Below are 23294 nucleotides of genomic sequence, written 5' to 3'. Positions count from 1 at the left end.
GCTTGACATGTGGAAGATGATGTCCAATGGCCCATACCTCTTTCATTTTCAGCCTGTTGGACGTTCGGCCAACCTCTCTGCTGAAGGCTATTGGAATGCCACTTGCAGGCACAACTACACCCCCCAAGCGGCAGCTGATTCTTTTGGACAAACGAGCGCTGTGGTGCTCCATTCCAAACCATAAGTAGTATTTTATTGCTTTTCTTTACATATACTAGAGGCCAAGGCGGCTTCGCCGCTGCAATGTCAGGGGTCCAGCAAGAATATATCTAGGATGATTTCTTCCCCATCTTCCAATGCACATGACTGATCAATATGGAACTCACCAGGTATTCCCTGTCAAACTTATAAAAGTGTTTCATTATGGGCCACAAGTTTAAAACCATACATATAATTAAAACAAAAAACTCATTTTAGCATCACCAAACTTTTGGCATGCCTTGTTATCTATAATTTTACATTATTGATGATCATGTTTGCAAATTAAAGCAAACAAAGCATAAAATATTTGGCTGAAGATCTAATTTCAATCAGGCCTCTTTATCCTCATAGCTTTCATGTATTTTACTACAGGTGGATCATCCTATCTCTTGATCAACATAGATCAAATGTGCTGTTAGACTCAAACTTGTTATGGCACAATAAATGCATTATGATTGGTTCATCAATTATCCCATATTTTCTTTTCAAACTTGACTTCATTCTGCCCAGTACAGCTAACAGGTGGAGTTTGTCACACTGGTTGTAATATCAGATATTAACCCTCCTTGAGTCCTCCCCCTCCACAGTCAATTTACTTCTGCCAAATCTTCTAATCCCTAAGTTGCCTTCTCTGCTTGCTGTATGATCATTTTTCTGCTGTTGCTTTATTCATGTCAAACAATTTGGGAAACTTTAAATTCAAATCCTTCCCCAACAAGGCTTGATTTCTTGACTTATAGATTTGAGTCACAGCTGCAATTGAGTTGAAGCCTCCAACCACTACAAGAAAAACTTGGTCCACTGATGCCAGTCAATATGCGAGAGCTCTGAAGAACCTTGTACTGGTGCTATGCAAGCCTTTGTTCAAGGCTTCTGTTCATCAAGATTCAACACACAGTCACTGTGCATGCTGTGCAGTGACTGTGCAAAAAGAAATGGTCAAGTCTTTGGTCAACGCTACAACAGCGGTTACACCGGGGTATCTTGCATGTTGACTGGCATCAGTTGCACAAGTTTTGCTTGCAGTCAACCCATATTGGTCAGCACATTTATTCTTGTGCTGTTGTGTTGATTGCACCAAAAAGTCGAGCTATTGATAACTTATTATTAGGACAAGATCCCTTCATCTAAATGATCAACTCGAAAATGCTTGAGATCATCTTAGGAATAGAAAGTCATATAATTTCACACATTTGAAAACACTTTTCTGATAATCGCCGATATGTTGGACGGGGCCAGGACTGACAGGCCGAGTACGGTCGGGAGGAAGTAGATGATTGACACGGGCGGGAGTGAGCGTAGTTCAGCCGGATTCGCCGGGGTCGGTGAGGGTGTTGATGGAGAGCCGTTCGGTCTTTGGGGAGGACTTCTTTTTCTCCTTTGGTGGCTTTGGAGGAGATGTCTGGGAGGCCGGGTGAGAGGGCTTGAGGGGTTCAGACTTTGCGGACTCCATATTCGAAGTGCCCTCTTGGGCCGGCAATTTAGGCGGTTTGATCGTCCGATCCGTCGTCATCTGCCTCGGCGAAGAGGGGGTAGCTTGAGACAGCCTCATCTGTGTCTCGTGCAGCCCTCTGCTAGAGAGGCTCTGATTTGATGGCGAGCTGATCCGACGACGAGCCATCTCGCCACTCATGTTACTACCAAGGGAATGCGAACTTCCGCTACCCTTGGACCCTTCGGTTGAGCCAAAGCTGATTGACTTGCGCGGCCCGCTTCGGTTTTGGTTTTGGAAGGAGCTGGTCAAGCGGGGCGAATATGGAGCTTCAGAGGAATTTCAACCGCTGCTTTCGCCAGTTATCGCGTCCACGATCTCATCGATCCCGCTGCTTGATGTGCCCATTGAGCCAGAGCCGTGGTTGCTTCCGGTACTCCCTCGACTGGATGACATCTTGGTGGTGTGTTTGCTTAGCAGCGAGCCCGAGCCGATTGACTTCACGTTGCTGGAATCATCAGAAGTCGCGCCACGCGAGTTGTTGTTCTTCGAGACCACAAAAGGCAAGGTGATACTAAACTTTGAGCCCTGGCCCACAGTTGAATCTACCCGCAACTGGCCACCCATGTTGTGCACAACTCGGCCGACGACGGCAAGCCCGAGACCAATCGACTCACACATCGCTTCATCATGTGATTTGCCAGAGCCGACTTGTTCAAACGCACGGAAGATGTTCTCAAGTTGAGCTTCGGGGATGCCCTGGCCGGTATCAGTAACAGCCACCAAAATTATGTTTGCAGAAGCAAGATTCATTGGTCAGCCTCACAAATTATCAAGCTAATCAGCTGAGAAAGCGCTTACCTGATAATGTCTTTGAGCGACCTGCAGATTCAGGGATGGAGATGGTGAATGTGAGCGAGGAGAGCTGGGGCGACTGGTTGATCTGATACTGATGGTGGCCGGATGAGTGCCCGCTCGGGTTTGTAGCTGAAAGCATGGCTGTGGCGCTGCAGGTCGGGACGGCGTGAGTGCATCCGAGATTTTCTGCAAAGGTTGGAAAAGGTTAGTGAAGCGGAAAAATGGAGAAGCATTGACAGGGAAAAGGAATGTGGGGCAAAGGAACAGCAGATGTGATGTACAAGTCTGATTCAGGTTGCGCCACGGTGGTTTGTTCGTGCACAGCAATGATAGGGTGGTGTGGCGGTGGGTTGCAGATAGCGACGGTGGATATGTACAATGTTGTGGCAAAGGTAACGGTGGATTTTATTCAGCGCGAGTTGAGAGAACAGCGGCGGCGGGTCTAGCAACACAGCAAAGGACAAAATGCTTAAAAGAGAGGCATCGTTCCAGATTATCGATTCCCCAGGGCGATTGGAGATGCTGCACTTCCAGCTATCCATCGCCCTCAACCCCTCCGCTGTTGCACATGCGCAGTCTGAGGGGCAAAGAGTGGGCCCCCCACGGGTCCGTAGCCTTAGCTGCTGGCCGGGGGCCTTCATGTCCATCCCTTTTGACCCGCGCGCTAGACGCGGGCTGGGGGGTGAGCCTGAGTACACAGCTCTGCTGTTGTTGGGGGGCTAGGTCGAGATTTTATTTTTTGAATCATTATTGTGTGGAGATTAGTGCGGTCATTTTTTGGAAGTTTTACATAAGGGGAAACCCTTGATTTTTTTTTTCTCTCTTTTGTTATTTTATAGGGGGAACCCTTGATCTTTTTTTTTACAATTCAGATAAAACTGTGTCTTTAATAAACTTGGATTCATCAGTACATTGCCCATTTCCCCATAACCCTTCACAAATACCTCATTATTATTGCATATTCAGATTCTACGCCAAATTTTACCTATAGTCACTCATACATAGTACCCCCTTATCTTCAATGGTCCAGTAGTTATAAAGGATATAAGACTTACAGACAACCTACATTCTTCATTAGTTACAATACTCATTTCATTAGTAACCTACTTGAATCATTACAGTAAATTCCTTTTACATATTTATTCTCACATACTAAACTCTTTACATACATTTCTCATTATGTACTATGCCTATTGTACACCTTACATCATTGGATCTGTGCTTACCTCTTTCAGTAGTGCTCATCATTACAAGTAGTTACTATGTTCTCATCACTCTTCCCCATTAGTACATTCTTTTATTCCCATAACCAGCATTCCCCTTTCAGCATTGTTCATCATTACATACTGTTACTATGTTCACATCACTCTTCCTTATTTGTACAAACCTTCCTTCCCATAGCCAGAACTCCTCATTGTCTGTGCTCATCCCTCCTTACTATAAGAACTGTCTTCACCCTCCCCTTACTTGTACCCCATGCAGAATTTATAGATAATTTTAGATACAGAAATTATAAGTGCCCATTCTCATCAACCCATTGCCATTGAACCATTCCCCATTGCTTTCCCCCCCCCCTTTTTCAACCATTGCTCCAACTCTCTTACCCTCAGTAGTCAGTAGTTAAGCTCATAGTACTAGCTCCTAAGATAAAGCAGAAATCAGCCACACCTTTTCTTCTTTTTTCTTAGTGTTACTCTCATCCCCTCAGCATTAGTCAGGAAGGCAGCCTCATCAGCACCCTTGCATAGCTTACATTAGTACTAGTGTTGCTATCCATTTCCCTTCCAAGCTCTATTCTCCCCTTTGAGTAGTTCCACAGCGCTGGTGGAGCTATGAACTCTTTTGGAAAAGCCGGGATCCTCACTTGCAATGGATCTTTGAATGAAAATTATGGGCACGATTTCCCTTCTCATGACTTCACCGGCGGACCAGCGGACTCTTTTGGACAAGCTGACAGCGCTACTGGAGCAAATTGTGGGCACGATTTCCCTTGTCATGACTTCACCGGCGGATCAGCGGACTCTTTTGGACAAGCTGGCAGCGCTACTGGAGCTGCGGAGCCATTTGGACGCGCCAGCAACCTTGCGGGCAATGGCTCTTCCCGATCTGCCTCTCATGGAGTCAACAATCAATACTAGAGAGGTGCGTACCCTCATCTTGCATTCTCCAATCAGACTGACTGGTTCAAATTTGATCCAAGGTTTTTGCTGACAGTTTTCATTCAAATCTGATTGTTTTTTGGTTCGCTCCTAGGGATCTTGCTCTTCATATTGGACCAATCATTTGTTTTGCAATTCAAATCAGAGTGGTCCAGTTTTATCTTGTTGTCCTGTTCATCGGAGAACTCAAGGGTTGAAGTCATTGCCACCCGAGCTTACAGATCTCATCATATGTTTGTTCATAGTACGCTTTTGAATGAAACAATCATAACCTTTGCTACTGTGAGCAACGGTGGGCCGCTACACTGCACTAGAAATCAGCTAACTGAAAATTACAGTGGCACAGCTGGCATCAGGATTTTCCAAAATTCCTGAATTGTGCAGTCCTAATTGACTGATCCCTCTTGGAGACTTATAGTTCCATTCACGCAAGGAAAGCAGTTGAATGCTGCAAAACAGAACATGTTAGCTGAACTGTCCTCAAAATGGAATTTTGGCTCTGCATCTGGTAACCAGGATGTCCTGACTCCCTGATGCAACAGTCTTGCTGGACCATTTTGATCAGGGAGGCTCCTAGAATATTCTCACCAGTTTAAGTGGTTCAATGCTGCGGAAAGGGCCGCGTAATTTGCTGTTAGCTCATTCTTTGGCGTAGCATAGCGGCCCACTGTTGCTGTGAGCAAGTCGCTGCTGAAGAGCTCCAAAAACGCTTTTTTATATAGTATAACACTTAATAACACTTAGAAAAACATCTCATAACCAGCCATTGTAATAACGACTAATGTGAGCACTTTGTCACTGCTCAGGAAACAACATATTGTTAAATCGGCGACCAATTTGCTCTAACTCGCTAGGGGCACTGTTGTAGACCGTCCGAGTTTGATTTATCCCAACAGATTGGCACTTGACCTGGTGTAAACAAACCACCAGCTTCAGATGCTGGTAAAGGTAGCTTCAAGCAAGCAAATGATGATTGAACAGATCACATTCCCCATTCTACTGCTTGACGCGCAGAGACCACTTCTTCATTGAGGAGCTTTAGTTGAGCAAATGAACTAGTAGAAGTTGGTAGTTGTTCACCCTTTTTCATCGGAGCCAAGATGCGGTATTGGAGGCGGTTGGTGCGTCGTGGGAACGCGGTATCACTGATAATGCGGAAACCAGCTGGTGTGTCATCCATGAGCTTCTTGTACAGTCTCTGAGCAATGTTTGAGTCGTGCCACAAGCCCGGAGCGTTTAGGATTGCATGAATAATTGTACCGTCCGGTGCAAAGGTTAGGATATTGCTGCAGTAATGCAAGCAAGTCCAGCCATTGTAATATGCGTTCTGAAGGCTATTATGATAGCAAAGAAAGAACCAGATCAGATGTCTAGTAACAGGCAGATAAGATGTCACAAAGGGTGTAACTTACTCTTCATCATCAGCTACATCCACCAGGATATTCAAGCCATCAATGAAGCCAAAACAGTTCTTGAGGCGAGGATGTTTTTTTTTCAATCATTGAACTGTATGTGCAACACGTTTCTACCTTGGAAGGCCAAGTAATTCAAGCTATTTGGAGGCCTCTGAGAACTGAAAGTAGGCAGTGGCATGCGTGCTGTAGGTCGTGAGTGCAAACAGCGGGCAACATTGAAAAGATCTTCTGAAGGTTGTAGCACAGCATTGTTGAGGTGATCCAATGTAGAAGCAGACCCAGACCACCGGCGGCATCAAGGGAACGCCTGTCAGGTCTAGGAAATCTGTTTGCATTGACATCTGATCTTGTGATTGTTGAGAAAGACCAAGCCTCAGAAAAGGGGACCAGCAGTGATTCAAATGTTTGAAGATCAACACCCATTGTCGTCATGTACGCGCGATTGTTCCCTACAGCTCGCATGTGGGCCCACGCGCTGTTGAATCAAGGGTGACCAGAAAGGTCAGCTCTTGTAAGGTAGGTTTGCAGTGTCCGGATGCTGAATCGTTTCCCTGAGAGGCCCAATGATAAGATTATTGCCAGAGCTGCGTCGTCATCATCTTGCTGGTGCCTGCGAGCGTGCTTGAATTGGAATTCCAATTCCATGATGGATGAGGTGGTCCTGATGTCGAGGTAGTAGTTGATTTGATGGGTGTTGCGGATGAGGCCGAGTTGCCGGAATACCTGGGGGTGTAAATCTGGCAGGTATTCTGGCATCTCAAGCCTGCGGAAAAGCTTCTAAAGCTAAATATTACAAGGTGAGTCAGATCTGGCTTTACAAGTGCCAGATCTGACTTTACACGGCCGTGTAAATCAAAGGGAAGTCCTCCATTGCTCCAATTTGAGTGCTTGGGTGCAACATATTTTTTTCAGCTTAGAATTTTATGATTTTATGCAAGACAACTTTGAACACCCTAACTACTTACTTTTTCTCCCACAAGTTTGTACCCACACCTATTTATGTATTACTGATCACATATCTTGTAGTCAATGAAACAGGAAATCCCTGATGTTTCAACTCCCTAATAGGGGGGTTTGCAATTGAATTTTACTAAACTTTGGAGGCAAATTTAAAGCGTTTATGAACAAAATTTTATAATTTTGGGAAAATGCACAGTAGCAGGTGATTGTGAGCCTGAGTCTCTATAGTGACAGCAGGACACAAGAAATGGGGGGGCAATAGTTGGATTTCTTGGGATAAAGAAATTACAACTATAATAGAAAAAGAGAAAGAGAGAGAGAAACCAAGCAGGATAAGAAGGAAGAGAAGTACTAGGTTATCCTAGTGGGAATGCACGTCCACTGGCAATGCTACTCTTCAGAAGAGTGCTGCTAATCTGTGCAAGAAGTGCTACAGCTTCCTCTCAGGAGGGTATCTGGATTAGATAAGTCTTAATCCAGCCACAGTTTTTTAGACTTCTCTCTGGACAGTCAAGGTTCTTAATGGGAAACCTGAGGGACAGCCCTGAACCTAGATTTTGAGGCAAAGGCCTGATGATAAGAAGGGACAGCCCTGTGATCAAGATGGAGGCAAAGGCCTATAGATATGGAGGGACAGCCCTGTGATCAAGGAGAAAGCAAAGCAAGAAGAAAAGGCAGATCCAGCAAGACACAGAGTTGTACCTCTGAGATAAACAAGGTTCAGTGAAAGAGGTTACTTACTGTCAATATCCTAGGCGCCTGTGACGGTAGGTATACTGGGAGTATAGTAGGCTCTTTGGTGGTGATCCTGGAGTTATCTGGGTGGTGGTTCTGGTGTGCTGAAGTCTGTGGATCCGCCTCAGGCAAGGGGGATCCTGACTACGAAAATTTTCACAGTTTGCTTATGTAATTTACATATGTACATGTGGTTTGGCGCGCCTAGTAGCGCTGACACGTCACAACTGCGCAAGGGCGCTACAACTCAGTAACTCAGGGAAGGAGTATAGTTACAATGAATTGGTAAGTTGTAACTAGGGTTAAAATTGCATGAGGAAACAGAATATGAAGTCAAAACAGGGATATCTCTTAAGATGAAAAAGATATAAAGTAATTTATATGTAACAAAGGTAGAACAGGCAGCTTTTAGGTCAGCTGTGATGACTCTAAGGCTGACATTCCCTACCACCAAAAGGGTTGGATTTCTGTAAGAAATTAAACCACAGGGTTAGACCTCTTGTCACTTCTGAATTTCCTGAGAAGGATAGCAGAGTCTGGGATGTCTTTCTCAAGGAGCCATTCATCATGATCAGCACTCATACCTTTGTATCTAGCTAAGTACATCATAACATCTCTGTTTTCCACTCTCAATCTCTTGTCTCTGAGAATCTTTTGTATGACTTTACTCTGAGGGGTTTTATCCATAGGGGGAATGACAACTTTGACTTTTTGTCTCAAAGGGAACTTGTCTGGATTGGGGTCCTTGTATGGTTTCACCAAGCTGACAGGAAATGTGGGATGTTTCCTGCTAAACTCTTCAGTCAGTATCACTTCTACAGCATTCTTCCCATGTAAAGCTTTCACAAGGAATGGTCCAGTGAAGGAGTCTCTCATCTTCTTAGGGCCAGACAGGTTGTTGAAGTTTGCTGTGGATATTAGGACTTTATCACCAACTTTAAAAGATGGTTCTTTGTGACTCTTGTCCCATCTTTCTTTGTTGTAGGATGTAGCTTCTGTTATGCATTGCTCAGCATGTTTTCTGGCTTTCTCAAAGATCTTTCCATAAGCAAGAGCAGTAGGATGAATGTCTACAGAGTCTTGCTTCAAGAAATTTCTGGGAAGGTTTGGGATCCAGCCTTTTTCCAGGATGGCAGGAGGTTTTCCAGTGGTTGAATGTATGCTGGTGCAGTAAGCTAACTCAAGGATTGGTAGAAGTGAAACCCAATCATGAGTGTAACCATCATTGTCTTTGAATTCTAGACCATATGCACAAAACCTCCTGATCATATCTTCAAGTGTTTGAATCATCCTCTCAGCTAATCCATCAGTCTGAGGGTGGTAAGCAGTGGAGAAGGAGAGTTTTGTTCCCAGCATACTATGTAAACCAGTCCAGAATTCAGATGTGAACTTAGGGTCTCTATCAGAGATGATGATTCTGGGGATGCCAGTCCTAGGCATTACTCTGTTCCAAAACAGTATGGCAGTGTCCATAGCAGAGTCATCCTTGAAGCAGGGTACAAATATAGGGGTCTTAGAGTATCTGTCCACTATTACCAGACAAGCATTGAAACTAGCTGCTCCTCCAGGGGACAAAGAAGTTACCCAATCCATGTTAATAACATCCCATGGTTTTCAAGGTTCTTCAATTTTCATGAGCAGTCCAAATCTTTTGCCTGTGGCTTTATTTGCTTTCTGGCATCTATCACAGGAAGAGCAGTATTCACCAGTGTCTTGTTTCCAGTTAGCCCACCAAGCAGTATCAGCTACTTTTTCTAAAGTCCTGTCTTCAGAAAAATGACCTGAGTAGACACTGTCATGGCATTCATGCAAGATGGTGTTGATACTTTCTTTGTCAGCTAGGACTAGGACAGAGTTGTGTTTCTCTCTGAAGTAGATGAGGCCATCAAATATAGAGAACCTTCCTTCATCATATAGCTTTCTCCAAGGATCTTGTAAGGAATTTTTCAGCTGGGCATCTTTAGCATCTTTCAACAAAAGTTCAGATAATATGGTAGTGTTCTTGTCTTGCTTGTAGCCTTCTCTCACTGAGTCAAAGAACTCATTCTTGAAAGTGGAAACATGTATGCCCATGATGGGGAATCTATCATCATCCTTGTCTTCTGGGTCATAAGCAGGGTTACTAGGATCATTTGGCAAAGCCCATCTGCTCAGTCCATCAGCATTCTTGTGAATATTCCCATCTCTGTGGATTATGGTCATATTGCCTCTGTATTCCTGAATAGCAATCTGCCACCTGAGCATATGTCTATTGGGAGTCTTCATGTTCAGCAGTGATCTCAAAGCTGTGCAGTCTGTTACAACATGAAAGACACTGCCATCTAAGTAGTAATGGAGTTTTTCCAGGGCCCAGACCAGACATAAGCATTCAAGTTGACTAGCACCATATCTTGTTTCACTGTCCTTCAGTTGTCTGGATATGAAAACAATGGGTCCTTCTTTTCTCACTCCATCAATGACTTGGACTTGATGTAAAGCAGCACCTAGACCAGTCATGCTAGCATCTACATATAGTGTGAAGGGATGGGCCCAGTCAGGAAACAGTAGCAATGGAGCTGTGGTCAGTTTCTCTTTTAACAAGTTGTAGGCTACTATTCTATGATGAGTCATCTCATATATGACATCAATCCTTGTCAGTTCAGTCAGAGGTTTTGCTATCTCTGCAAACTTCTCAATGTGTTGTCGGTAGTAGCCAGCAAAACCAAGAAATGATTGCATTTCTTTCCTATTACTAGGCACAGGCTTTTGGAGAACAGCAGCTACTTTATTCTGGTCTATTCCTATGGCAATACCAGACACAAGATGACCTAGAGCTTTGATCTGATCGAATCCAAAGTTACACTTCTTCAAGGAGATTTTCATGTTCATGTTAATAACAACTTTCAGGATCCTGTCTATCCTATTGAGGTGTTCCTCCCAAGTGTTGGACATAATGATGATATCATCAATGTAGATAATGGCCCACTTCTCATCAATTTCCTTTCTGAATTCAATGTCCATCATTCTCTGGAAATGAGAGGGGGCATTCTTGATCCCAAAGGGCATTCTCAGGTACTCATAGATTCCTTTGTGCATAATAATCCTGAGTAGATGTCTGGAATCTTCTGCAATGACATTCTGGTGAAAACCTTTGAGTACATCCATGCTAGTCAGGTACTTAGCTTTAGCCAGATTGTTCAGAGTCTCACTGATCTTAGGAATGGGATACCTGTCTGAAGCAGTGTAGGAATTCAAAGCTCTGAAGTCTCCTACCATTCTGGACTTTCCATTGTGCCAGGCAATGATCACAGGAGTAGTGATCTCAACTACTTCATTATGACCAACTTTCCTTAGAACATTCAGTTTTACTAGCTCTTCAATGTGTTGCTCAAGAGCTTCTCTGCTTTTGGGGCTGGCAGGATAAGGAGGTCTTCTGAGGAGAGGAGGGTAAGGTCTCTCAGTTGTCAACTTGATATGAACTTCATGACCCTTAATGGCACCAAGGGGCTGATTGGTGTTGGAGAAGGCAAGGTTGTTATTGTAGAGGACCTCAAACAGTTTCTCCTTTTGCTCAATAGTCAACTTATCACTGAATTTGGCTTCACAGAGTTCTTCTGTAATAAATTTCTGCAGTTGAGGATGGGACTTCTTTACAGCAGAAATTTCATTAGAAGGGCTCATTTTCTCCAGATGATGAGACTTAAAGCTGAATTTCTTCCTCTTGTTCTCATTTCCAATGGTAAAGAATCTCTCTTTGCTGTTTGTGATGTCAAAGCCATAAAGAGACATGTAATCATTTCCAAGGATAAGATAGTTAATTCTTGCATTTTTCATGACTACAAATTCTGTTAGAATTCTAATAGAACCTTTAGTGTGAGGAAAAATCAAAGCCATTTCTATTATGCCCATTGGCTGTAATTGGTCACTACAGCTGTGGAATTTAGCATGGTTAATTGGCATGAGCTTGTTTTCCCATTCTGGTAATATAGAATCTAGCAATTTGTTGCTGATGATTGAGCAAGAAGCTCCACTATCAAGAAGACATGATTGTTCTCTGGATTCAATGAGGACAGTAGTAAGATTTGCTTTTCCAGTAAGATGAGCTTTTCCTCTATCAGGCTTGCATTTCATTAGTCTAGCATCTTCTATGTGGGAAGACTGGCAGGATTTGTCCCAGGTCTGAGGTTGATGAGTTTCAGCTTGAATTTCAGCAATGGAGAAGTCTTGGTTTATCTCACACTCTACAGCATGTGTTCCAAAGTCAAAATCAACTAAGGGATCATAATTGGCACCATTTCCATTGTCCATGGCAAGAATCATGTGATTGGTTCTATGATTCTCTTCTTCTTCATCTAGTTCTGATTCAGACTTGTGTGGTTCACCTTGGTCTTCTCCATTGTCACTCTTGGGATCATCATCATCATCCATTCCTACATTATTGATTCTGTTCTTCTTCTTAGGGCATTCCCTGGAGAAGTGACCAGTTTGTTTACAGAAATGGCATATAAGTTTGTCTTTCTCAGGGGCAGAGACAGGATTCTTTTTGGCAGAGGAGTCAGTTGGCTTATCAGTTTTCTCAGGGGCAGGATTGCTTCTCCATTGGGATCTGTTTGGAGTGTTATAATTATTTGTCACAGGCTTGTTCTTTTTCATGACTCTGTCTATGACCTCTTCAGCAATTATAACCATATCCTCAAAACTCATTTCAGTGGCATCTCTTTTGTATCTGCTTTTAATAGCATGCTCAAGGTTTGGAGGGCACTGCTTTAAGATCTTCTCACAAATAAGGTACTGACTGAGTTCAGGTTGATAAGCTTTCAGTCTTTCTCTCTGATTACCAAACCATTTATGGATTTTCCTCCCGTCATAGGCAAAGTGATCATTCTCAAACTCTTGTTGCATTTTCCATTTCCAGTTCTCAGTGCCAAACTTATTTCTGATGGCATTCTTCCACCAAGCCCAAGATTTGTTTCCATACTCATCTCTGATGCCTAGGTACCAATTCCTTGCAGTGTCAGTTAACAAGATTGTTAATCTACTGATTATCATGTTATCCAGCATCAAGTAGTCTCTAACCAGGATATCAGTATTTTTAATCCAAAGTTCATGATTGTAAGGCAATTCTCCAGAGAATTTCTCCCAGTCTCCATTTTTGGGGATACCTTTCCACAGTTCTTTCCTCATTTCAAAGTCTATAGCTCCATGATCAATGTAGGGGAATTCCTCTTGGGTCTTAGTATCAGGAGTATTGCTAGCAGGCTTAGGAAAGTGATCTCTTGGTGGTCTCTGTGGTTCAGGAGTAGGAACAGGAGGAGTTGGTCTGTGTTCCTGTTGTTGCTCATGGTGGACATTCTGGAAGGGATTATTGTACAAGAGATGAGGGGGTTGGTCTCTGTCATCTGGTATTAACACGGAATCCAGCTTTGAGCTCACGGTGTTTACTACAGAAGATATGTCACTGAATCTTCTCTTAGATTGTTCAAACCTGTTGTGCTCATTGGCATGAAGGTCATTGATCTGATTATCAATGGAAGTAAGATTGTTGCTCACTTTCTCTTCAAAATCTTTCAGATTTTGGCCAATTGTATCCATGTTAGAATGACATTGTGATTCATTTACCAGAATCAAATCTTGAACTGTCTCAAACTTATCATCTATGTGTTTCTTCAGTTGTTCTAACACATTGTTATTCACTGTGGATTTCTCTCTGGCACTTTCTCCTATGTTGTTCAGGATTTGATCAAGCAAAAGGGGAATGAATTCATTTTTAAATAGATCAAGAATGGAATGATTCAGGACATCTTTAAAATTGCTGACACAAGATTCAAGAAGAGTACCAGGAATGGTTTCAACAGTACCAGATAATTCAGAGAGAAATTTGGAGAACAATACTTGTAATTTTTCTTCTAGAAACAAGGGGCCATTTCTAGACATTTCAGAGTTAAGATTATTGAGAAAAAATTCTCTATTTGAAGGATCAGAGAGATTATCAATATCTAAACTGAGGCCTAGTGGTGAATCACTACTTAAGGAACTTTTAGGTAAAGATTCATCTAATAAGGGCCTCTCCCTCTGGCTCTCCCTCGTCCATAGCCTCTCCTCACTCCTCGTGTGGCTCTCATCAAGTATTCTCCTATTTCTAGAACTCTCTGAGTGTCGTCCTGAGGGCGTCTCCAGTTCCTCCCTGATCCTCTCCAGTTGTTTTGAGGAGGAGGGGGGTTGTGGCCTGCGAATTCTTGCGGCATTTGCGGATAATGGGGTGGATTGTAGCCGCCAGTTTGCAGATGCGGGCTGGGGCGGAATAATTGAACCACCTCTCGCGGTATAGAAGCTGGTGGCTGCCTCGCTTGGAGCGTCTGCGGCGGTTGTGGCGGCGGCAAGGGAGTTCCTTGGTAGTTCTGATTCTCTGGGCGCATTTGAGGCTGCGTCTGTGGACGGGATTCTGGAAGATTGGGAAGGATAGGAGCCTGGAACTCCTGCGCCAAGGCTCGGTGCTGAAAACCCATAGGCTCTGGAGTCGGCGTGACTAGTAAAGGCTGTTGGCTGGCGTGCGGTATCATTGCTAGCTGCGAAGGAGCTCGGATTTGTAGCGCGGTCGAGTTCGGCGGCCCGTTGCCGTTGTTCTGGCGCGTCAGAGATATTTCTAGATTGTTGAGTTCCTCTCTGGGGATCCAATCCTGACACAGGCGTATCCCGTCGTTCCTCCCAACCAGATCTATGATCATTTCTTGGGTCATTGAGGCTTGGGAGAGGAGACACCTCATAGTTAATATGTTCTGCGCTTCCCTGGCGCGGACAAAAAGGTCGAATTGTTCGTTGAACATACTGATGAGGCTGGATAACTCCTCCTCTTCCGGGATAAGGTCCATGGGTCCTGAGGACGCTTCCCGTCGAGGGCTCTGAGTGTACGGAAGGAGGGCTAGATTGGACAGCGCCGTGGGTCTCATGCCCTCTGGGTTGATAGGCTGGGAGGGCGGCTGACTCGTCTGAGGAGGGTTCACCGTCAAATCTATTTGTTCCCTGTCGACAGGCCGTGGAACCGGCGTGGATCTGCTCGACGCTAGAGCTATGGACGTTTCTCTCGGCTGGTATAGAGCCGGAGGGATCCCGGTATCTGGGGGGAGCGGCTCCTCTTCCGGGAGCTTGAGGAAATCCTCCTGTAGAGGTGGCAAGGCTGCTTCTAGCCCTTCGAAGCCGTTCTTTGGCGGCTGGGCTAAGGCGGTACCGGTGGCGGAGCTCTTCGGAGAGGTCTCGGCCATTTCTAAGGTGAGGAGGCATCGTGATAAGGAGTAAGAGAGGTTAATTTAAGCGGAAAGAGAAAGTTTTTAAGAATTAATTCAAGGTTAAAATACCTTGGGACTTAGGTTTAGAAGATAACCTTTTACTTTTACGCGTCGTAGTAGAGGTTTTTTTCTTAGTTTCCTTTGCGCTGGGTTTCGCGGCGGATTTTGAGGTCCAATCAGAGATATTAACAGCGGCGGTGACCTTGCGGCGACGGACTTTTGGGTATTTAGTAGTAGCAATAGGGGTCCAAGAGGAACTATTGATCCAGTTTCCTTCTTTCGGATCAGTTACGCGGTTGTCGTCGCAATTTTCGTCTTCTGCGCTAGTCTGCGCCGTTACGAATTTTTTTACGGTCAATTGCGGCAATTATAGTTAAGAAGCAGGAGAATCTTTTGAGCGTACTCCGTTTTTCTCTATCTCTTCTTGATCCGAAGATATAGAGGGTTCTGGGGAGGATAAGTCCGACGAAGGGATAAATAGCGGCGCGGAGGAGTCGCAGTTCTGCACTTTCACGAGTACACAGGACGTAAAAAAAAATTTTCAAGGGTTCAGTTAGGAAATTTATCAATGTAAAAGCAATTTTGGATGATTTTAGAAGAATTTCAGCGTTAGTAAGATATGTAGAAAAATTTTTTAAGGTGATTTTTCGAATTTTTAGAGTTTTTTTTTGTTTGATTTAGTCAGGAGGATCAGTCTTTTGGCTTTATAGCAGTCTAGAATTATGAAAAGGTGAGTATATTTCCCGATGAGGCCCCCAATTGTGAGCCTGAGTCTCTATAGTGACAGCAGGACACAAGAAATGGGGGGGCAATAGTCGGATTTCTTGGGATAAAGAAATTACAACTATAATAGAAAAAGAGAAAGAGAGAGAGAAACCAAGCAGGATAAGAAGGAAGAGAAGTACTAGGTTATCCTAGTGGGAATGCACGTCCACTGGCAATGCTACTCTTCAGAAGAGTGCTGCTAATCTGTGCAAGAAGTGCTACAGCTTCCTCTCAGGAGGGTATCTGGATTAGATAAGTCTTAATCCAGCCACAGTTTTTTAGACTTCTCTCTGGACAGTCAAGGTTCTTAATGGGAAACCTGAGGGACAGCCCTGAACCTAGATTTTGAGGCAAAGGCCTGATGATAAGAAGGGACAGCCCTGTGATCAAGATGGAGGCAAAGGCCTATAGATATGGAGGGACAGCCCTGTGATCAAGGAGAAAGCAAAGCAAGAAGAAAAGGCAGATCCAGCAAGACACAGAGTTGTACCTCTGAGATAAACAAGGTTCAGTGAAAGAGGTTACTTACTGTCAATATCCTAGGCGCCTGTGACGGTAGGTATACTGGGAGTATAGTAGGCTCTTTGGTGGTGATCCTGGAGTTATCTGGGTGGTGGTTCTGGTGTGCTGAAGTCTGTGGATCCGCCTCAGGCAAGGGGGATCCTGACTACGAAAATTTTCACAGTTTGCTTATGTAATTTACATATGTACATGTGGTTTGGCGCGCCTAGTAGCGCTGACACGTCACAACTGCGCAAGGGCGCTACAACTCAGTAACTCAGGGAAGGAGTATAGTTACAATGAATTGGTAAGTTGTAACTAGGGTTAAAATTGCATGAGGAAACAGAATATGAAGTCAAAACAGGGATATCTCTTAAGATGAAAAAGATATAAAGTAATTTATATGTAACAAAGGTAGAACAGGCAGCTTTTAGGTCAGCTGTGATGACTCTAAGGCTGACAGTGATACAGATCAATCAGTGCAACTTATCGATTTTTTTGAAAAACGTTCATAAACACCTTAAAATGTGTCCTAAAGCTTTGTAAATTTCAATTGTGAACCCCCCTAATTTCACTTTTCTTTTTGTGATATCCCTCTTTGTGGTCTAACTCTTAACTCTTGTTTCATATTGAATATTCATTTCATCAAGCACTACAACCAAATCAAATGCCGTGGACTACTGCTCACCTCTCATCCTTCATCCTATACAGGCGTCGCCTGGATTACTGCTTGTCAGGGCTTCAATATTATTGCTGCCGGCACTGCTTTGGAACGCGCTATCTTCATTACCCTGTCTTACACCCTCCATCCCGCCGCCAAGCCTGAGCTCTGCTCCTCCCACCCAGCCTTGGCAACCATCACCTTCTCAATTGCAAGTGTCAAGGCCCAGGGCCACCGGCCCTGCACCCATTGGCTTCTCCCCCTGCAGGAAACTGATCCCCCTTGCTCTTGACAAGGCAGGTGACTGCTCACCCAGATCAGCTGCCCAGCAGCATTTAAATTTTATCCCAAATGGAATTAAGCTACCCAAGGCATCCGCAAAAATGGCTCATAATGAAGTGATTTGGGAATCTTTTTTACGTAGGGGAAACTTGTATGCTGAGGATTCTGAGAAATTATGCAAAAACAGCTTTTTTGCTGACAAAATGAGGTTTTTTTTGTCATTCATGTTGGCTGGTATCGCCCTCACCTCCCAAAACAAGCGAATATCACACCGCTAGTCACAAAGCAAGCCAAATATGGGCAGAGTTCTTACCTTGAAGCTTCCGCCTGAGTTGCTGTGATCCATTTGTTGATGCAGCAAGAAACAACAGGCCTTCTTACCAGAAAGACTATTAATATAAGTCCAAACCCCTATTTGCTCAGTGATTGGAAGGGTAGATGCGACGGCCGAGTGAGCTCACCATACTCCCCATGCGCCGTACCAGTACCACAAGCCATTGTCACGCTGGGCGAAGTGTATGATCAATTGGGTAGCTGCTTGGCGGGCCCGACTAGAGCAATGTTGAGGTACCATGAGCCATTGTCATGTTGGGCGAAGTGGGTGAACTGGGTAGCTGCTTGGCGCGCCCAATTTTAAGGTCAGTCACCTTAATACCAAGAGGGTGGGAGTCAAGATCCAGAAAGCGGGCGCAAGGATGGAACTGATTTGTGTACTCGGGATAGTCCCGACTGAATAATCTCATTGCCGTCAAGCAAGTTGTTGTCCATTCTGGATCAATGAACCTGCAAAGTAGTGAAAATGAGGCAGAAAAGATATCCGTTGCTGACAGTATAACCTTGGCTTTTGGTGCTGAACGGCCAAGCGCCTTTGATTTGATGATGATGTCAGAAAAGAAATGGCTCCACCAGGACTCAAACCCGGGTTGGGCTAACTCTAGGTGCCTGCTTTACCACCAAGCTACAAAGCCTGAGTTGCCAGATTCATAATCTAACATCCTCCCAAAATCTGGATGCTCTAAGGCTCTCCTAGACCCGCTGGTGTGCTCTCTCCTCTACAGGTACGCTTGGCTCTTTGAGCTCAAGACTGTAAATCTGTCAGAAAAGAAATGGCTCCACCAGGACTCAAACCCGGGTTGGGCTAACTCTAGGTGCCTGCTTTACCACCAAGCTACAAAGCCTGAGTTGCCAGATTCATAATCTAACAGATGATAGCCTGACTTGAAGTGCTGAGAGACAGAAAGCCAGTGGAATCTACCACGCTTGAGATAGAAAGATGGTATATCAGAGCAATTACTTGGCTTGAGGTTCTTCAAGATCACTTGTTGATCCACTGGAGGGCTCTGACAACCGAGTCCTGGGCTGAGGGCTCGCCAGCCCGACCCCGACGAGAGCCTGGGTGATGAAGCCAAGGTCCCAGAGTTGGGAGCCGCTGGTCGCCGACATTCCCATCCCATCCCTGCCCAACAGTGAAAAAGGCACTCAGACTTATGACCGCCACTAGGGCCATGATATCCATTTGATCTTCGCTGGTGGACTTTTTGAGGCGAGTGTAACCTAGCGATGGCCAGAAGAGGATCGACGAGGGTCTGATGATGACAGAGAGGGCGATGAGGAGGATGGAGAAGGGGAGGTTGGACCACGAGTTGGGGAACTCATGAGCATTTCAGGGCCAATGGGCGTGGTGAGGGCGGTCTCGGGTGGAGAAGGTCCTGATCCCGGCATATTGAAGAGCACGGTAAGGGAGCAGGCCACCTGTCTAGGCAAGAAAACACACCATCTCGTTCAGCTTCTCTTCAGAATCTGTCACAGGATCTGGTCTAGGCTACTAACCGCAGTGGCCGCGTCGGTCGGTGTACACTCAGTAGGACGCTGGCCAGGCCGGCAGCCGTTGCAATGCCGGCTTGGACGGGTTTGGGCAAGATGATCTGAGACTGTGGATGGTCCGGAGCGGTCAGCAAGGATAGGACGGATGCGCAAGAAGATAGAGAGATCAGATGTACGGACGCAGTACGTTGAGGAGCCAGCACATGGTTTGTGCTCAAATATCTTTCACCTGCCTGAAGGGGATGTTATGGCCTGGTGTATACCTCTCCGGGGGAGAGTTGATGCCCGCTACGATCGTGTAGTCGGGTGGTACCTTTTCTTCCTTCCCCGGGGTTTTTACAGGGGAAACATTAGCTCCAGGCTCCAGCAGTGATTGAGTCCCAAAATGAACACTTGGCCAAGTCCCAATAGTTAACCCATGAAAGAGTCAAAACAGGACAGAATTAACCATGACATGATACAGTTACCCCATGAATGAATGTAGTTGGTGATACAGTTACCCCATGACATCCATTTACACAAATTCCTTGGGGTCCCCATCCCTTCACGCCAATTAAAAACATGCTGTGCAAATAGTAAAATATTGGTGTGCATTTAGAAATTAGCAAAACCCTTGACAATAAAGGAATTCTTTAGTATAATCTGGAGTATCTCTAAGGCTTACAAATTGTACAGTACAAGTTTCACAGGAAATTGTGTGAAAGTATACAACCTGTGAAACCCAAAACCATTCTCTTTGCAGTCAGCTAAGAGACCTGAACTTTGATTGATGTACAACTCTATTACCTGTTCTGTTCAGCTTTAGCTATGTAGAAAGAAGGAGAAGCTGGAGGGTTTCATCAAGCTGATGTAGATAACACCAAATATAAAGAACAGGGGAGACTTTTTTTCATGGATGACTATGAATCAGATGTATCTAAAACTGTTTTTGAGTTCATGAAATTGTTTCACATCTATAATTTCCCCTCAGGATTTTGATACAGGTGAAAGGGTCTAGTTTCAATGCAATAATGGTTGCATTATTTTTGACATAAAAGGGTCAGGTTGTTGGAGGACTTACTGGCTTTTGTCAACTATAATACCCTTCATGATTCAAATATTTTGGTGCGGGCTGCTAGCCTCACTCCACTTCCACTCCCCCTTATCAGTTGTTAGAGGGAGTCTGCATCACCTTGCAGATTTGGCTTTGAGCTTGGAGGCTGAAGAAGGTAATCTGGTTTATACTTGCCTCTCACTAGTTGTGGAAATCTTCCTAACCTCCAATCTTTGTAGGATACAATGCAATTTCATTTTCAGTGGTAGGATCAGCTTCAAAGATACCATCAAAAAGACCAATAACAGTTGGTTAGTTGAAAAAGTGGACCTCTCAATCCGCCTTCAGAAATATTGGTAAGATGGCAGCTGAAATTTCTCTATCTCAATTAGATCTTGTAGATAATGGAGGCCTCAAAGAGGGTGTTCAATCCAAAAATAAATCATCAACCCTTGTGCAACCTTTCTGCCAGATCAAAGATGATGAAGCTTGTAACCCAGCTTCAAAGCAACCAAAGTTAAATATTAATTCATCAATTTTCCCCTCTCTGGGCCACACTCCAGCTATTATACTAGCTTCACCAAGTCCAAATTTCTCCAGAGCACATCAAATTGGTATGTCAATTTGAATCAAATTTTGATAGCATTCATTTTATATTGATGCTGAAGAAATGTGTAGAAGTGTATAGGGAGCCTGATTTTTTTGAGGTTTTTGCACAGGATCAAATCACTCTAATCAGCCAGTTCCTTTTGATTTCAGTTTTCCGTTGAAAGGAACTCACAAAGAAAAAAGTGAAGCCTCTTTCAGAAAAGACAGATTGATAAAACTTGAAGCCAGATACCAATTTACAGGAATTAGTTTAGAAGATTGCAACACTGATAAGAACACTCTGTATAATGCAGGCAAAAGTTTCAAGAGAAAAATTGAAGATATTTATTCTCCAATGGATCAGGTGGGATTTGAAAAAAATAAAAAAGGTGGATTAAACAATTATGAAAATGTTTTCATTAAATTTACATCTCAGCCCAATGTGGATTTCAGAGAAGCTTCATCACATGGATTTAACACAAAATATTGGGCCAGGATGTCAGTCATTTTGAAACATTTGGGTCGTTCCATAGGCAATGAATATGAAACCAATGCAAATATATCAATTGAGAGAATACTGTATTCTTACTTCACCAGAAAAACCATAAAAGGGAAAAAATCAGTGGAAGAATCCTGTGACTATTCTCTATCAAAATTAAGATTGTTGGAGTTTATGGGGCTTTTGTGGAATGCAAATCACCAAATACTGAATAATTTGGGAAATTTTAGATCAAGATCAGATTATATCTCTGAACAAAGAGGACTACAGAATTGGGTTCTGGGTTTCATGTCAATGTGCAAGAATTACCAGAAGATCCTGAAGATCAAAGGGACCCAAAATAAAGAATTAAATGGTGATAGAATTGATGAACTTAAGATTCTCAAAAAAATCAAAAGAGCAATAGAGGCAAAGGCAGAAATGACTGCCTACCAAGTGTACCAAGAAGGAGTGACTGAAAAACCTATCTTAGTTCCAGTATCAGTAATCCAGATGAATGAGGCTGTTTTTCAGCTTCTGGATCATTATTACAAAACAATGAAAAGGGAAAAGTGGGAATTTCTTTTTGGAGTTGATAGAACATCCCTTCTTGAGTTTTTTAGCTTTCAAAAAAGTTTCATGGATAGACCAACTAGAGAACTGATGGATGAAAATACAAGCAGAACAATTCAGTCTCTGATACTGTGGAAAGCTTTCTCTGAAATAGAATTGATGAGATCAATTCCAAAATATTTGAGTCAAAAACAAGTTGCATGGGAAGATCCAGTATTCCATGAAGCAAGTATAGGAGAGATGCAGAAATTGTTGATTGCCAAAGATTATGATTCAACTCATGGGTTTAAAGAAGCATGGGCATGGATATCAAGGGTGAGGCTTAATCAAAAACATCTATATCTCAAATTATTTCAACCAACATCAGACACAATAATAGATGAAGTAAAATCCTACCTTAAAGATGGCTGTAGGGAATTTTTGCCTTCAGAAAAGAGAATTATAGTTCAAGAATTGTCTAGAGAGAAGATATTAGATAAACTTGATGCACTGTTTAATATTCTTTGGGGAGTGAATGAACAGGTACTCAAGTTCTTTGGCTGTGAACTTCTTGGGGAAGATTACATCAATGAGCAAAAAGCAGTTCAATTTTTATTTTTTTCTTGTTTTTCTGAACACAAGGGAGAAACATCAAAAGATATTCACCTATCTGGGAATGAAGATATGCAATTCTCTGATCAAAAGATGAAAAATAAAATTGTGCAATTGGCACTGGATTTATTCACTTTAGATCAAAATGAAGAAGTTTTCAAAGTTAAACCCACAATGAAACACAAAAAACAAAAGGGAATTCTAAGAAAGGATGATTTGATCTTGGGCGAGGTTGTAGGGACTTTGCTTGGTTATTACTACAAGAACCAAAGCTATGAGAAGTATATGCATATTTTTGAAAAAGATAAATGGTTTCTGAATTTCCTTCTCAGCAGAAGCTCGCGTTTATACTATCACACAAACCGCAAGTATAGAAAATTAGCTATAAGGTTTGAAGAGTACAAAAATTTCCCATGGAAAGAAAAACTTGATGAAAATATGCCTCAAGTTACTCGCAAGGTTGGTTCAAATTCCGTTGCAAGTTTGAAGGGATTGCTTGAAATAATCCCTAAGAATTCTTGAAGCCCTGTGCCAGGTTATATGAGATAAATCATCAGATTTATTATAATGTGCAAACCCAAATTCACACCCCATCCCTACCAGATTTCTAAAACTCCTGGGGGTTGTGTGTAATGAATCTGATGATTTATCACATACAATGCAACATCCAAATGGGGCCTGAAACTTTCCTTTTCAGATACATGTATAGGAAAACAATTCCACATCACTTTTTGGTGCAGAATGATTTTTCTTGTTTCATTGTATTCCATCAAATCTTTTAACTGCAAAAACAAATTTCTCTACTCAATCCTTTTAGTTCTATTTTCCACACACATATTTCCATGGCTCTGCACTGATTTTAATGCTACACATTCTAGAGTAATTTTTGTTCTGATATGCCACTGCATTTTCCAAAGCAAAAACTTTGGAAATATCCTCTCCCAATAAAGTTAATTTTTAAGAGACAGCTTTTTCC

At 43.3% G+C, this 23294-nt stretch overlaps 2 protein-coding genes across 2 annotated transcripts; both read right to left on the bottom strand.

Moving 5' to 3' along the window:
- Positions 1-1504: 1504 nt before the first annotated feature.
- PtA15_4A784 (uncharacterized protein) lies at positions 1505-2446 on the bottom strand (the record flags this gene model as incomplete). The annotated part of the gene is made up of 2 exons (XM_053168703.1): positions 1505-1875; positions 1981-2446. 2 exons carry the CDS (start codon positions 2444-2446, stop codon positions 1505-1507), a joined length of 837 nt encoding a protein of 278 aa, XP_053019886.1.
- A 16075-nt stretch (positions 2447-18521) lies between these two features.
- On the bottom strand, positions 18522-19260 carry PtA15_4A783 (uncharacterized protein; the record flags this gene model as incomplete). The annotated part of the gene is made up of 4 exons (XM_053168702.1): positions 18522-18687; positions 18829-18987; positions 19062-19162; positions 19243-19260. The coding sequence occupies 4 exons, from the start codon at positions 19258-19260 to the stop codon at positions 18522-18524; spliced, it is 444 nt and encodes a 147-aa protein (XP_053019885.1).
- Between the last annotated feature and the right edge of the window lie 4034 nt (positions 19261-23294).

The sequence above is a fragment of the Puccinia triticina genome, chromosome 4A (genome assembly GCF_026914185.1).
Source record: "Puccinia triticina chromosome 4A, complete sequence".
In the NCBI taxonomy this organism is placed as follows: domain Eukaryota; kingdom Fungi; phylum Basidiomycota; class Pucciniomycetes; order Pucciniales; family Pucciniaceae; genus Puccinia; species Puccinia triticina.
This window is presented reverse-complemented; position numbering and strand designations above follow the sequence as displayed.